Source organism: Colobus angolensis, unplaced genomic scaffold (genome assembly GCF_000951035.1).
Source record: "Colobus angolensis palliatus isolate OR3802 unplaced genomic scaffold, Cang.pa_1.0 Scaffold183, whole genome shotgun sequence".
NCBI lineage: Eukaryota > Metazoa > Chordata > Mammalia > Primates > Cercopithecidae > Colobus > Colobus angolensis.
Genome location: NW_012114966.1, coordinates 2,671,629 through 2,686,029, shown reverse-complemented (window position 1 = coordinate 2,686,029; position 14,401 = coordinate 2,671,629). Strand labels below are relative to the sequence as shown.

General features: G+C 41.8%; 1 protein-coding gene across 3 annotated transcripts in view; it reads right to left on the bottom strand.

Moving 5' to 3' along the window:
- The window catches only part of ARHGAP26 (Rho GTPase activating protein 26), a 474,474-nt gene that overhangs the window by 203,092 nt on the left and 256,981 nt on the right, over positions 1–14,401 (bottom strand). For all 3 annotated transcript variants that reach the window (XM_011939748.1, XM_011939749.1, XM_011939750.1), the window contains exon 12: positions 12,798–12,834. In XM_011939748.1, the coding sequence (XP_011795138.1) occupies positions 12,798–12,834 (37 nt within the window). The remainder of the gene's footprint in view (positions 1–12,797; positions 12,835–14,401) is intronic.

Sequence of the window (14,401 nt, the reverse complement as noted above, 5' to 3'; positions counted from 1 at the left end):
AAAAAAAAAAAAAATCATGAAGGTGACAGAAATAATAAATTGGGGAGCTCAAGTCCTAATGTGTCCCAGAACAGGCACTATGTTCAAACTGGCTGAAAGAATGAGATGGGAGAGGACCATATTCTACCTGTAAGGTATTCTGTTCCAGTAAGGTTATCCTTGATCTTTGCTTTCTCTCACACCCTATATCCAATTCACACACCACATCCAATCCATTAGCCAATCCTGTCACTAATAACTTAAAAACATATCCAGAATCTAACTACTCTTCATATCCATTGCTAATACCTTGATCCAAGCTGCCATCATCCTTTGCTTGGACTGCCTGTAGCAGACTCCCAGCTGCTTCAATTTCTCCCCTCCACCCCCGCACAGTTTATTCCCCACCAGCAGCCAGAGTCATCTTTTAAAAACATATGTCAGCTTATGTCATGCACCTGATCACAACTCTCCAGTGACTTCTCTTCACACTAAGAATGCAGTGTTATCTCCTGACCTCACATGGTCTAGCCCCATCCTACCTGACCACTCACACCCAGGGCCTTCTCCCATCCGGGCACCACTGTCCTTCCTGATATTCCTAGACACGAGTAGCTCACGTCACCTCAGGGTCTCTGCACATGTTGTTCACTCCATCAACAGCACCCATCTACCCACTCTTGACACGCTTCCCTCCCTCCCTTTGTTCAGGTTCCTTCTCAAATGTCAACCTCTTTAGAGAGACCTTTCCTGCTCTAGGTATCTAAAATCGCTCCCCTCTCCTTTATCATCTATCCACCAGTCCTTATTTTTGCAGAGTACTCATCCCTACCAGAAATTATACCTTTGTCTACTTGCTTACTCTTTGTTGTCAATTTCTTTTCATTGTATATGCTCCATAAGAGCAGAGACAATCTGCCCTGTTCATGCCTAATCTCAATCAATATTTCCTGAAAGAATAAATACAATCCATGTTTTCACTAGCTGAAACACCAGGAGCCGACAGGCCAAAAGTCCCCATGTTCCAGGAGCCTCGAACAGTAACAGGTGGCTGCATATACTGGTACCTTCTAGAGTTCAGGGCCCCTGCAGTTGGAAGCATGAGACAAACAGGTTTGACAGAGATTTCATTCATACCCTGACCTCAAAGCAAGAATACTGCTAGTCAGAATATTCTTCCCTAGCCTACCAGATACAAAGGCATCTTTTTTTTTTTTTCATTGTTTCTTGAAAACAAACACACAGAAAAATAAGCTGGAAGAGACATACGGTAAAGTAAAATAGGTAGCAGGAACAGAAACAAAAATCTTTGCCTGGATGGGAATAAACCTACAAGCTCTCAGCCATAGTTAAGGGAGGCTCTAACGACTGTTCCAATTCTTGGCAAAAGACAGGCATCCAAGGTGACAGCACGTGGGTTCTTGCATAGCACAGGCTGAGGACTATACTTCTGCCTGGCATGGAAGGAGTGTTTCTTTGTGGGTTTCTACTCCTGCAATCTCCTAGTCCACCTTAAAATTCCAAATCAGAATAGCAGCGAAAGAGCAAGGCTTAATGCACACTGCAGTAACACCGACCAGCTTAATCAGGACCATTTGTCTCCTACATGGGGATCTGGACATCCTGAGAATGAATTACACAGTGGCCTCAATTCCCTTCTGCCTTGAGGCCCGGTGGTTTTGCACTGATTTCTCAACCGAAAGAGATCATCACCAGCTTTCTGAGGGTGGAAGTGTTTCAAACAGAGAACCAACTGCCTCTGCCCATCAAGGTCACTTTCCCGCCTTTACCTATCTGTCCTCTTACCTCAAAATGCTCTAAGAACAATTTGTTGGTCACAGCAAACTCTGAGGCAGGCAAGCGCAGGGAAATAGAGAGCATTCAGAATCAAAAGCCTAAGATTTGAGCCCTGGTGTCTCCACAAACTGCCTGTGTAAGTTGTGCATACTTCACCTCTCTGACCCATTCCCCTCACATATAAGATGCAGGTGTTGCGAAAATCAAATAAGGTAATGCCTGGAGGAACTTTAAAGAGACCATCCAGCGCCATGCTTTTACATAAATGGGTTCTGGCTTTGGATAATGATGATATTATTGGTAATAAGAAGAATAAAGGGCAACATTTAATCATTGCTGATAATACCAGGCACCACTGAGCAAAGGATGTCCATCCTTATCTCATCTATTCTTCCAAAAAAACCCAAGACTTAATTATTAAAACTATTCCCAACTTCAGACAAAGAAACTGAGGCCTGGAGAAATTAATTTCTCAAAATCACACACTCAGTAATTCTTGAGGCTGGGATTTCAAACCACGTGTGGAGTACTCCAGAGCTAACACTTCTAAGCACTACTCTACCCTCTGCTCAGTCTTACATGCTGAATGTGAGCTGCAGGCTCTGACAACTCTGATCAGTGCAGGGAGTGACCAAGTTTGCCCTCAGAATGAAGTCTCAGTTTTCACATCTGTAAATGGGGTCAATAATAGCATTTAGCTCATAGGATTCTTAGAAGGATGAAATGACATCACACATATCAAGCAGTGAACACGTTGCCCACTCCACAGTATGTACTCAATAAACATTAACCACAATAACTGGAAGCCTGTACTCGGTGGCAATGGGGGAAATCTTTTAGTCTCTGTCTCAATAACCCCTTGCACGGGGCTTTAGGGGTTAAAGATGTAGCCAGGGGCCTGCTCACTGTCTCTTGGCTGAAGCCCAAACTGGGATGCCAACGGGTGGCTCACACCTGCTCAGGCTGCAGCCTGCTGTCAGTACAGAGCCCACGTCACTGAGGGAAAGGGGAATATTAGGCCATGGCAAAGGCATACACTGGCTGCATCTGCCAGTCTAAAGCTAGCTGAGAGAGAGGGTGGATTTGTTAAGTGTCTTTTAGGACAAGCAGAAAGGCTTCTGACTATCCAGGCAAGTCCAAGGAGTACCACCACCAGTCCTAGCTTTGGGTGCCAGGGTCTCATCAAACAAAATAGCTGGGAACCCAAATAATAAAATTTCTGCAAAAACAAGCTCTTCCTGCCCCTTCTTCTCTCTCCAGCCCCCTGCCCTCCAAGCCAGGGCTATTCTAGAACTGGGGTATTACAGCTCAACTAAATATAATTCAAGCTCAATGCACCACAGCAACTGTGTTGCACAGGCAACTCATAATGAAAAGTGAGGTGTAGAAAGTCAGCACCCAGGGAGAGCTAGAATTATATCACCTCACCTGACTGTGGCTCAGAAGATGAAAGTGGTGGCCACGGAAACTGCATGCACAGGAGAAGGGAGAAAGGGGAAAGAAAAAGGATGTGGGGAGGAGGGCTAGAAGGAATGCAGGCGAGGGAGGGAGGGAGAGAGAGTGTCTGTCCTCTATCAGCTCAGACCTGGCAGGCCTGGAGAGAAAGCTGGAGGGGATGCTGCACTCAGCTGACTGCCTCGTGGGCCAGTGCATAGGAGGCCAGGCCACTGTGCCCATTAATGCCTTCCAGCCTTCTCAGGTTTAAAAGGGGAAATGTTCTATTTATAAGCCACCGACCAGTAGAGACCTGGCAGCCTCTGGATGGCTCTGATCCCAAAAGGATCCTGGTTACCGGTGGCTGCCTCCTCCTGCCTCTCAACTGTGGGTGTTCTAACAGCAAAAGGCCAAAGGTGACTAGAAGCAAAAGAAAAAAAAAAAATCCTCTTTTCTGCCTTCTGCTGCTTTCATGAGACGGTGGATTTTTGGTAATGGCTGAAGGCTTTAGAAGCCTTTTAAAAACAGTGGCCCAGGCGATCCCATCAAGGCTTTCCCTACAGTTTTCAAGCCTAAATCTCCTTTTCTGTTTTACAGATCAAGGGAAGCTAAAGCACAGAGATGAAGGAAATGTACAATCAGAGGCACAACAACGGGAAACAGAGCAATGGTAATGATGTCCCTCCCCATCTCCTCTCCTGGTCCTCAATCTTGTCCTCATAAAACAAGGCAAACCTGAATATAACACCATCAGGGAGTCTGCTCTGAATGAAGGCCCAAAGAAGAATGAGTGGATGTACAGAAACAACATATAAAGCGTTATGTTGTGTTGCCAAATCCCTGTGGGAGAGTGGTGGGCCAGGCTAAGGGTCTGACCCTGGGGAAGCCAGTCAGTGAAATGTGTGACCCTTGTGCACCCAGCACTGTGCACAGGTGTTTGAGGAATCACCAAGGGCCCTAATGAGGTGGTGCACTAAGAAGGAATATGGGATGGCCCCTCAGTCACAAAGAACTAGAGGGGTCAGATGTTGGAGTCAGATGATGAAATTCCTTCCAGCCCCTCTGGGTGGACCACATATGAACAGCACGGCAGAACGGATCAAAGATTTCAAGCATATGAAGAGTCACCGGAAAAAAACGACCCTGGTGATCACGCAGGCTAGGGTCTGAGTATGAGCTTCGCTACTTCTCAGCTGTGCTCCCTTTACCTCTTTAAGCCTGTGAGCTCCTTTGAAAACTCAGTTGTCGTGAACAGCATTTGTGCAAATGGCAGCCCATCGTGTGACACTTTCACGCTCCCTGTCAAAACCGCATGCCATCCTATTTAGACTAATTTTAAAAACTTAACCTTGTGTTAAGCTAAGGGTTAATAAACTACAGTCCCTGGGCCAAATTTCCCATTGCCTGTTTTGTAAACAAAGTTTTACTGGAAAACACCCACATCTGCTCATTTCCATATTGTCTATGACTGCTTTCACACTACCATAGCAGAGTTGAATAGTCCTATAAAAATAAAAATATTTACTATCCAGCCCTTTACTAAGAAAGTGGACCCCTGTGCTAAGCAATAACATTTATAAAATCAGGGGATTGGCCCGGTGCAGTGGCTCATGCTTGTAATCGCAACATTTTGGGAGGACGAGGTAGGCGGATCACCTGAGGTCGGGAGTTCAAGACCAGCCTGGCCAACATGGTGAAACCCCATCTCTACTAAAAATAAAAAAAATTAGCCAGGCACGGTGGCAGGCACCTTTAATCCCAGCTACTAGGGAGGCTGAGGCAGGAGAATTGCCTGAGCCCTGGAGGCGGGGGTTGCAGTGAGCCGAGATCACACCACTGCACTCCAGCCTGGGCAACAAGAGCGAAACTGTCTCAAAAAAATAAATAAAATAAAAAATGAAATAAAATAAAATGAAATTAGGGGATTTAAGAGTACTTACATTCCCCACAATACACATTAAAATAAATATAGAAATCTAAATGGTAATTTAAAATATACTCTCTCAAATGACCTAGAGTACCACCAGCGGTGTGCATACCCCACTTTGAGAGATACAGGAACGAGGATTAAATGAACACTTATAAAGCACGAAGACTGAGAAACAGTAGCAGGTTGTCTTCCTCCCTTCAAGAGCAGTGTTACCAATCCAGCTGGCTTTAACTTTCCAGTGGCCTTTTCCTTTTGTAGTGGGAGTAACTGGCCTGGCCAGAAGATAAGAGTAATAATCAAGAGTAATTAGGCACTTACCAACTAATGTGCAAATATTAATGTGCTGAACTTTCTCATCCTCACAATCAATTTATGAAGTAGGGGTATTATTATCCCCATTTTACAGAAGAGGAAATGGAAGCTTAGAGAGGTGCAGCACCTGTCCCATGTTCTACACCCAGGATGCTATTCTACACCAGCCACACTTTAATCCTCCATGCAAACCCTCTCTCTAATCCATGTGGCCGAATCTACACAAAGAGAATGATCTGAGATATGTACAAAGGCTAATGTACAAGACCAACAGCTGATGAAATTAACAACTTTTGAAGCTATTATGAATAACACAGGCCAATGTTGTTCATAATACCAAAAACCTGGACAGAACATTAGTCTAACAATGGTAAATGGTTCAACATATTATCCTATGACAGAATATTAAACAATCATGACAGATGATACTTCTAAACATTTCATGACATCAGAAAATGTCTGTAATTTTTTAAAGCAGAATACAACAAGTATATTCAATGTAATGCCAGTTAAATTAAAATTCATACCAACATTAACAAAATACAAACAAGACATCATTTAAAAAAGGTAAAAAGGAAATATCTCTGGGAATAATATTACCAATGAGTTCTGACTGAATGTTTCAAAATATTTTGCTGTATTTCTGTAATATTCTACAATGAGTTCCTATTTCCTTCTTTAATCACTGCTCTTCTCCCTACCTCCCAGTGTGAATGACAAATCAGCAAACTGCAGTGAGTTCTTCACCATTTTTTATTCAAATACAAACGATTCTTATAAAAACACTAGATTAAAAACAAACTGGAAGGAAACAAAGGATTAAGACTTGGAAGCAAAGAGGAAGTGTTATATTTTCTTCTTCTGGGGAGGAGAGAAAGGAGGAAATTTCCATTTTTTACGTGTTTTTAACCAAGACGGAATCCTACTCTGAGCTCACTCTCAAATCCATGAGCTCTGGGCATGTAGTCTGCACCCTGGGCACTTCTGTAGATGGTATGAATATAACGTACATCCACACGATGTAACTGGGCCATCTGTCTATTGTTTCCCTGTGGTATGAACCTCCACGGCAGATCACATGAGCTTTAAAGGTAGAGACAGACGTGTGTTCTAGTTATGAGTGTCCTTACCTCTCAGTACTCACATATCTCAGTGCCACCTGCCCTTAGGAACTCCCAGAAGGCTGGGCATGGTGGCTCATGCCTCTAATCCCAGCACTTTGGGAGGATGAGATAGGAGGATCACGTGAAGCTAGGAGTCCAAGAACTTCTAGAGGCATTCCCTGAAGGAAGAGCTACAGGAAGCCTAGACTCCTGTGGTCCAGCACAAGATCCAGGTGGGAGTAACAGGAAAATGTTGAACAAGAATGAGAAGTGGAGTGAACCACACAATGCCATTTTGAAAAGCCAGATGGCCAGCGCTGAGCCAGGTCCTGATGTGCAAGAGAAGGCATGCCTGCAGCAACTTCAGCATACTCCTTTCAACATAACCCGATTAACCTATGGAATCTAAGTTAATACCCACATCGAGGAAAGTGGCACTATAAAGTCTAGATTAGGAGACTGAGCCCTCTCTGCCTCAATCTGTCAGACTTCAGCCTTTAAGCAGTTGGAGAAGCAGTGGGAGGGCAGCATTCCTGTAAACAAGCTAATCTTTTTAGAGTTAAGTAGGCAGTGACATTTGTAATTTAAAACGTCAAACTTGGAAAAGACCAACTCACACTATGAGAGCCTGCTCTTCTCTTACTCCCTTGCACTGGACTGGTGTGTTCTCTCTGACAAGTTCTCGGCTTTCTAACCTTCTCTCAGGTGGGACAGCAGGACAATAGCAGCCTGGGCTGAGAACAGGCCTCTCGTCCTGCTTCCAACCTGGACTCATTACAAAGAAAAATGAACGAATTCTCATAGTCTTCAGGGAGTAAATCTTATAACTCCCTAAAGACATTCCCTATCTTGTACCCAAAGGTAGGGAACAGAAAAAAGACAAAAAGACAACGGGGCTGCAGTGGGTGAGATGGGAAAAACGGTTTTTGCCCAGGGCAGTCTTGTTCTCTGTAATAATGAAAGGGGTGAATGAATGACAGGTATCAGATGACTAGGTGACTGACACTGGCAGTGATCACTTCCTCAAAAAAAAAAAAAAAAAAAAGCTTAAGAAGAACAAAATCATACTTTCTTCTTCTTTATTACCTATACTTCCCTTTTCCCCTTCCCTTCTCTATTAGGTAAGAGTTTAACCAATTAAAGAATCCGGTGTCACTGATACAGATTCCTGACATTCTAGAAGCAAACCCAAGAAGGGTCCCCATAGGTAGCAGGGTTGGCAAAAATAAAATATTGGTTTTTAAATTTAGTATCTAGGGATTAACTTGACCAGGAGCACACATGATCTCTAGGCAGAAAAAGAAAATTCTCATAAAAAACGCTGGTGGTCTGAATAAATGGAAAGACATTCAAAGCCCTTGGAAGACATGACTCAATATTACAAAGGTGTCAACTGCCTCCAAATAATCTGTATGATTCAATGCAATCCCAAAGAAAAATTTTATTTTGGGAGAAACTTCTTAAACTTATTCTAGAATTTATACAGAAGGATAAAGACTCATAAATACCCAATCAAACCTCAAAAAGGAGACTGAATAGAGGAGACTTAAATAAGTGGATATTAAGAGTTGCCTCCAAGTTATTAAAAACAGAGAGGTATTGGGACAAAAACAGCTACACAAAAAACCTGAATAAAGGGCTCAGAGACAGAACTAAAATATGCAAACCTAAAATGCAAGAACACTGGCACTACAAATCAATCAAGGGAAGAATAGGTAGCTTAGTAGATATTGACAGGAAAACTGACACTTCCCGTGGATAAAAATAAGAATGGATCTTCATGGAACATCTCATACCGTGGTGGAAATCAGCTGGATTCGAAACTTAAATGTGAAAGACACACTCATAATAAAGCCAATAAAAGAAAACATAGGTACACATCTTTGTGACATGGGTCATAAAGGCCTTCTCCAAAATACAACTTGAAAATCATAAACCAGAAGGCAAAAAAGAGATGATTTGAATATATAAAAAGGCTTTAAAGACTTCATAGTCAAAGAAGGATACCACGAATTAACAGATAGATGATAAGATGAGAACATATTTAAACTGGCTAAATCTAACAAGGGATTAGTATCTAGAATCAGTAGGAACTTTTTACATATCAAAAAGAAAAGATGGTAACTGAAATAGAAAAATGGGCAAAGGACATGAATAGGCAATTAACAGAAGACAAAACCCAGTAAACTAACAGGCATATGAATAGATGCTCAAATTCATTAATTACCAGAGAAATGCAAATTAAAACAACAATGAGCTATCATTTTACACCTATCAGACTGGCAAAAAATTAGAGAGCTGAGTACTGGTGAGAGTTGGCAGGAATGGAGAAATTTGCACATAGGGTTGCTGGGAATGCAGATCGACCACTCTGGAGAACAATACAGGAGAGTGCTTAAATAAAGTCTATGCACAGCCTTTGGCCAGCAATGCTTTGGGTGGGTGTATCCCAGAGGAATTCTCACACAGGAAGACATGTACAAAGATGTACACTGTGGTGGTGTGAGTGGTGATGAGGAGTTGGAGGCATGAGGAGATGGAGTACATCTCTACAAAAACAGATACAAAGTGCTGTGTACCACAAATTATGCAGTAATCAGAAGCCACAGCATAAAAAGACACAGAGGAATACGAAAGGCTCCTAACACAATGATGAGGGCACAAAATAAGAAATAAAACAAGACATAGAACATTTATTAACACACACCATTTATTAAGAACACAGGAAGATAAAAGACACACATTTTGGAAGAAAGAACTAAAACGGAATGAATAAATAAAACGAAACACAAGGAAAGAATGAATGAATCAAGAAACCTGTGCTGATAACGTGCCATGAACAGGGGAGTGTGATGAATTCAACTCTCTAAACCTGAGATCCAAACAGAGCATTAAAAAGAGGAGAAGAAAAGGCTCTGCAAAGAAATGTACATATATTTATCAGCTGCCATCCTATCCCTGGCAACTGGGTCATTTGGAAAATACCAGCAGCTGACAGACATTACTTATGACCCTGTCTTATACTCCACAGGCACCGTATGCCCTGAGAGAAACTTCAAGATGAAAGCAACGAATTCAGAAATTCCCTTTTGCTATCTGCTCCTTCGAAACATTCTGGCTCTGTGATAAAATGTTTGCATTGAAATTCCCACCAAAACATTTCCTAGAAAGGAAAACGCTGGACATTTGGAATTTGGACTCTAGACATTTGGAATCTGGTTAAGAAGAGCAATGCCTCACTCTTAAATTCATATCAGATTGGCTTTATATCTTTAAAAGAGTTTAGATTGTGACACAAACAGAAGGAGTGTGGCAGAACAATCAAGACCCAGAGCATTAGCGCCACCTGTGGTAGATGAGCCCTATGGGTTTGGATTAAATTGCAAATTACTGCAATCAAGAGATACAGTACAACAACCTTAGCAAAGAGGGGAAGCTAAGAACCTGTACCATGTGGGAAAGGGTCCAAAAAAGGGTGAGGAAGCACTAAACCAGACCATTACACTGGCTTGCCAGCTTGGAAATCAATCAATACCCTAAAAAAAAAAATTCCTATTTAAATGACTCCTGAAAAAGTAGCCTCTCTCTCTCTCTCTCTCTCTCTCTCTCTATATATATATATATATATATATATATATTTTTTTTTTTTTGAGACAGAGTCTTACTCTATTGCCCACCCTGGAGTGCAGTGGCACAATCTTGGGTCGGCTCACTACAACCTCTGCCTCTCAGGTTCAAGCGATTCTCCTGCCTCAGCTTCCTGAGTAGCTGGGATTACAAGCGTGTGCCACCATGCCCGGCTAATTTTTATATTTTTAGCAGAGATGGGGTTTCACCATGTTGGCCAGGCTGGTCTCAAACTCCTGACCTTGTGATCCACCTGCCTCAGCCTCCCAAAGTGCTGGGATTATAGGCGTGAGCCACTGCACCGGCAAAAGTGACCAATTTTTTTAATCCATCTTTTTATCTCCTATGTGCTAGATGAAAGGGTAATGATTGAAGGATTATTAGACACCCAAGACAAGCAACTCTCTTTGCTCTGTGAATAACAAGATGCAAAAAGCAAAATGTCACAACTGTTTATATTTTCCAAAATAAAATTGTTTGTCTTATTCTTTTCTCGAAGGAGGTCAAGTAATGCATGTTCTTAGGTGTGTTGTTCTATAGCCTAGTTTTTTAAAATTTCAATCATGAACATACTATCAACACAATTTCTGCAAATATATCCAGCCCTCTGGTTCTCTGTAAAGGCTGTGTACTACTCCTTAATTTATTTAGCCAGCTCCCTATTTGGTATTTAGATTGTTTCTCATTCTTTGCTATTTTCACCAATGCCCCAACAAACTTATTTGTACAAATAAATACAAACTATCTTTGCACTCTAATGATTTCTTTAGGACAAGCCATTGTGGGGTTAGAGGGTGGTCACTTTTTTCAGGTTTCCAAAGCATATTCTCAAAATGCCTTAAGAAATATCAGAACCAGTTGGGATGCCCACTACTAGAACCATGGTTGTCTTTCAAATCTATTGGGATTTATCCCAAATAGAGAGATGTAGGTTGATAAGGTCACAAGTTACAAGTAAAATTCTGGCCAGTGTGGGTGGAGGTCTCCATTCATATGCCTCTCCTCCCCCACCACTTTTGGGTACTTTATTACAGTGTGTCCCAGGAGGGGCCAGGTGTGAGTATCTGTTAGTGTAGCCTACTTGGCATCCATCCCCTCTGGTCCTGATGGCTTCCCTGATTTCCCTCTGGGAAACTACCCTACTCCCATTTTTTTGCAGCAGTCTTGAAACTTTCAGTCAAAGTGTACAGTTTTCCCCTGGGTGGACCCAAGTTAGACCAACTTGATGCCTGGGAATTTCAGTCTTCAGAAAGGTGAGGCAAAGACTACAAACAGTTTAGAGCTTTCTCATACTATCCAGAAGACCCTTCCTCACCGGGTTCCTGGGTCTCCAGAACTCGTCTATTCTCAAGCCTCGCTTTTCAGCTTCTCCGACCTTACTACGAGCTACCATACAGCCTTACATATTCCTTCATTATTGTTACTGTTGTTTTTGCCTCAGTTAGCCAGAGTTGACTTCAGGTGCTCTAAAATAATCATATCTAATTGGGAGTGGGGTAGGGTGTGGAATTGTGTCTTTGTTTCCTTGCATATTTACTTGAAATTTTTCCCTTGTTCTTTTTTTTTTTTTTTTTGGAGGTGAGGGGGAACATTTTTTTCCCTCTCAAAAAAGGCCTCTCAACCTACCCACAGCAGACATTCCAAATTACTTAATATTTTATATAAAACTCCTACGTAAAACTTATACTTTGAAGAGAAAGAAAGGGGGAAAAATGCTCTGTCCTATAATGACTTTCACACACAAAAAAACAAAAAACAATTCATCCTTTGGTTCACGTGGAGAGGCACTGTTCTACTGATTTTCCTAACACAACTGGAATTCACAGTGGGGCTACCTTTAAATTTTTTCTCAAGTGGATTTTACAAAGCAAGGTGACAGGATTTCCTTTGTACTCTTGCAGCAACCTGGAAGGATTTTGTTTTTTCTCCCATACACCAAGGAGATAATCAGCCCGAACATTCTACCAGTAGCAGGTTCATTTTAATCCCGTTGCCTTTATAAGATTACAGGTACTCTTGGAAATCATGATTAACCAGAGTGCTTACAGGCAGCAGCAGGGCAAATGCACTATGGTCTACAGAGGCTGCCCAGGGACACTTCCAGCAGAGAAGAATGTTACCATAGAATTCATCTCCATTCTTTCCTCCCCCAACAGACCACAAAGAAAACAGAGTTACTAAGAAATCATCTAACATAGTTATTGCCTATCCAGTCCTTTGAGCGAGACCGTGCTGGAGGCAAAAGCAACTTTGGCTTTCTCACAGGATAAGGCTCTCGGGCAGTTGAGTATTGCTGTATTAAGTAACTTTTAAGTGATGATGAGCTATAGTCTTAAGACCTACAATTAAAGGAGATAATGTACACGAGAATGCTTTGTAAAGTGTGACACATTATTTCAATGCAAGGTGTCACTACAGCCTTGCCAGCCAGGCTTACTTACTGTCCCTGTGGAGTCACCGGTGGAAAGTTGGGGTGGAGGCATGTCCCACTGCACTCGGGAACTGGGGCCAACCCAACATGCCCACAGCACCGCCTGGTGGTTCACGCCTGGAGTAGCAACTTCTCAAAGCCCACTCCCAACCCTGGCTGTAGGTTACCCAAGCATCATACTTACTCCCTTCACTCTGGCTGTCTTTGTTCGAGTTGTAGACCTGGAAAATAAAAATAAAAATTCACTTGTGTGCATTTTATACCACCCTATAGGTTCACTGTAGAAAACCATTATCTTCCTCATTTTCCCTAGTTTGTACCACGAAGTAGAAAGTAATTTCTGGCTCCCAAATATGAACCCATTCAATAATTATCTACTTCTCAGTATTTACTTTAGCTGTTCTTACGTGTGTGTGCATCAGAATCATCTGTGCAACTTTATTGTGTAAAAAAAAAAATTCCCTCTTTTCAAGAAAGCAAGTAAATGTATATGCGTACATAAATAGAAAAGAGAAAAAAATTAAAATTAGTTACAAATCGTTAAGCATGAACTGCGCACCAGGCAATGTGCTAAGCATTTCACATGAACGATCTGAAATAATCAACATGACAATTCTGTTGGGCAGGAGCTGTTATTATCACTGTTTCACAGATGGAGAATATGAAGCCTGGAGGGGTTAACTAATGTCTCACAGCTAGTTAGTGGCAAAGTCAGGACCTTTACATCAGAAACGTTGACTGTTAATACTGGGGAGTGGGAACTGTTACTTTTTACTCTACATACTTCTAGAAATTTGAATGTTATAAGGAGAATATATATTTTCCATAGAAACCCCTTAAATAATATAAATCATAAAAAGGGAAAGTACCCCAATAAAGAAAAAGAAAATGCCCAATATAAAAGAGACAATGACATATTGCAAGGGTCAGCAAGTTTTTCTTGCAAAGGGTCAGATGTTAACATTTTACGCTTTGTGAGCCAAGAGGCAAAATCAATGACATTATGTAGCTACTTCTACAACAAGATAGAAAGCAAATTTTCATAAATTTTTTGACAAAATCGAGAATCTAATAATATTTGAGTATGATTTTCTGAAATGCAAGCCTACTAATCAGAAGAATGTTTTGTTTCTTTTTTAAGAGAGGTTGATATTTAGCTTCATTGGTGCTCAAAGTTAGTATTCCTTATAAAGTCGATTGTAGATGTTTGTTTGTAAACATGATGCTTGGCTTATGGGCTCTACAAAAGAAGGTGGTGGGCTGGATTTGGGGCTTATGGGCTCTACAAAAGAAGGTGGTGGGCTGGATTTGGTCTGTGGGTCACAGTTTGCCCGTCCCTGATATGCTGTCATAATTAAATAAGATGAAACCTCTACTTTAGAAAAGAAAAAAATTGGCTGGGAGCAGTGGCTCACACCTGTAATCCCAGCACTTTGGGAGGCCGAGGGGGGTGGATCATGAGGTCAGGAGATCAAGACTATCTTGGCTAACATGGTTAAACTCCGTCTCTACTAAAAAACACAAAAAATTAGCCAGTCGTGGTGGCAGGCGCCTGTAGTCCCAGCAACTTGGGAGGCTGAGGCAAGAGAATGGCATGAACCAGGAATTGGAGCTTTCAGTGAGCCAAGATCATGCCACTGCACTCCAGCCTGGGCAACAGAGCAAGACTCCATCTAAAATAAATTAATTAATTAAGTAAAGAAAAAAAATCATAGAACCCAAGCCCTTCTTTGGTTATTAAGGTTCTGTAGATATAGAAAGGCATAAGGTGAACCTGATCATAATATA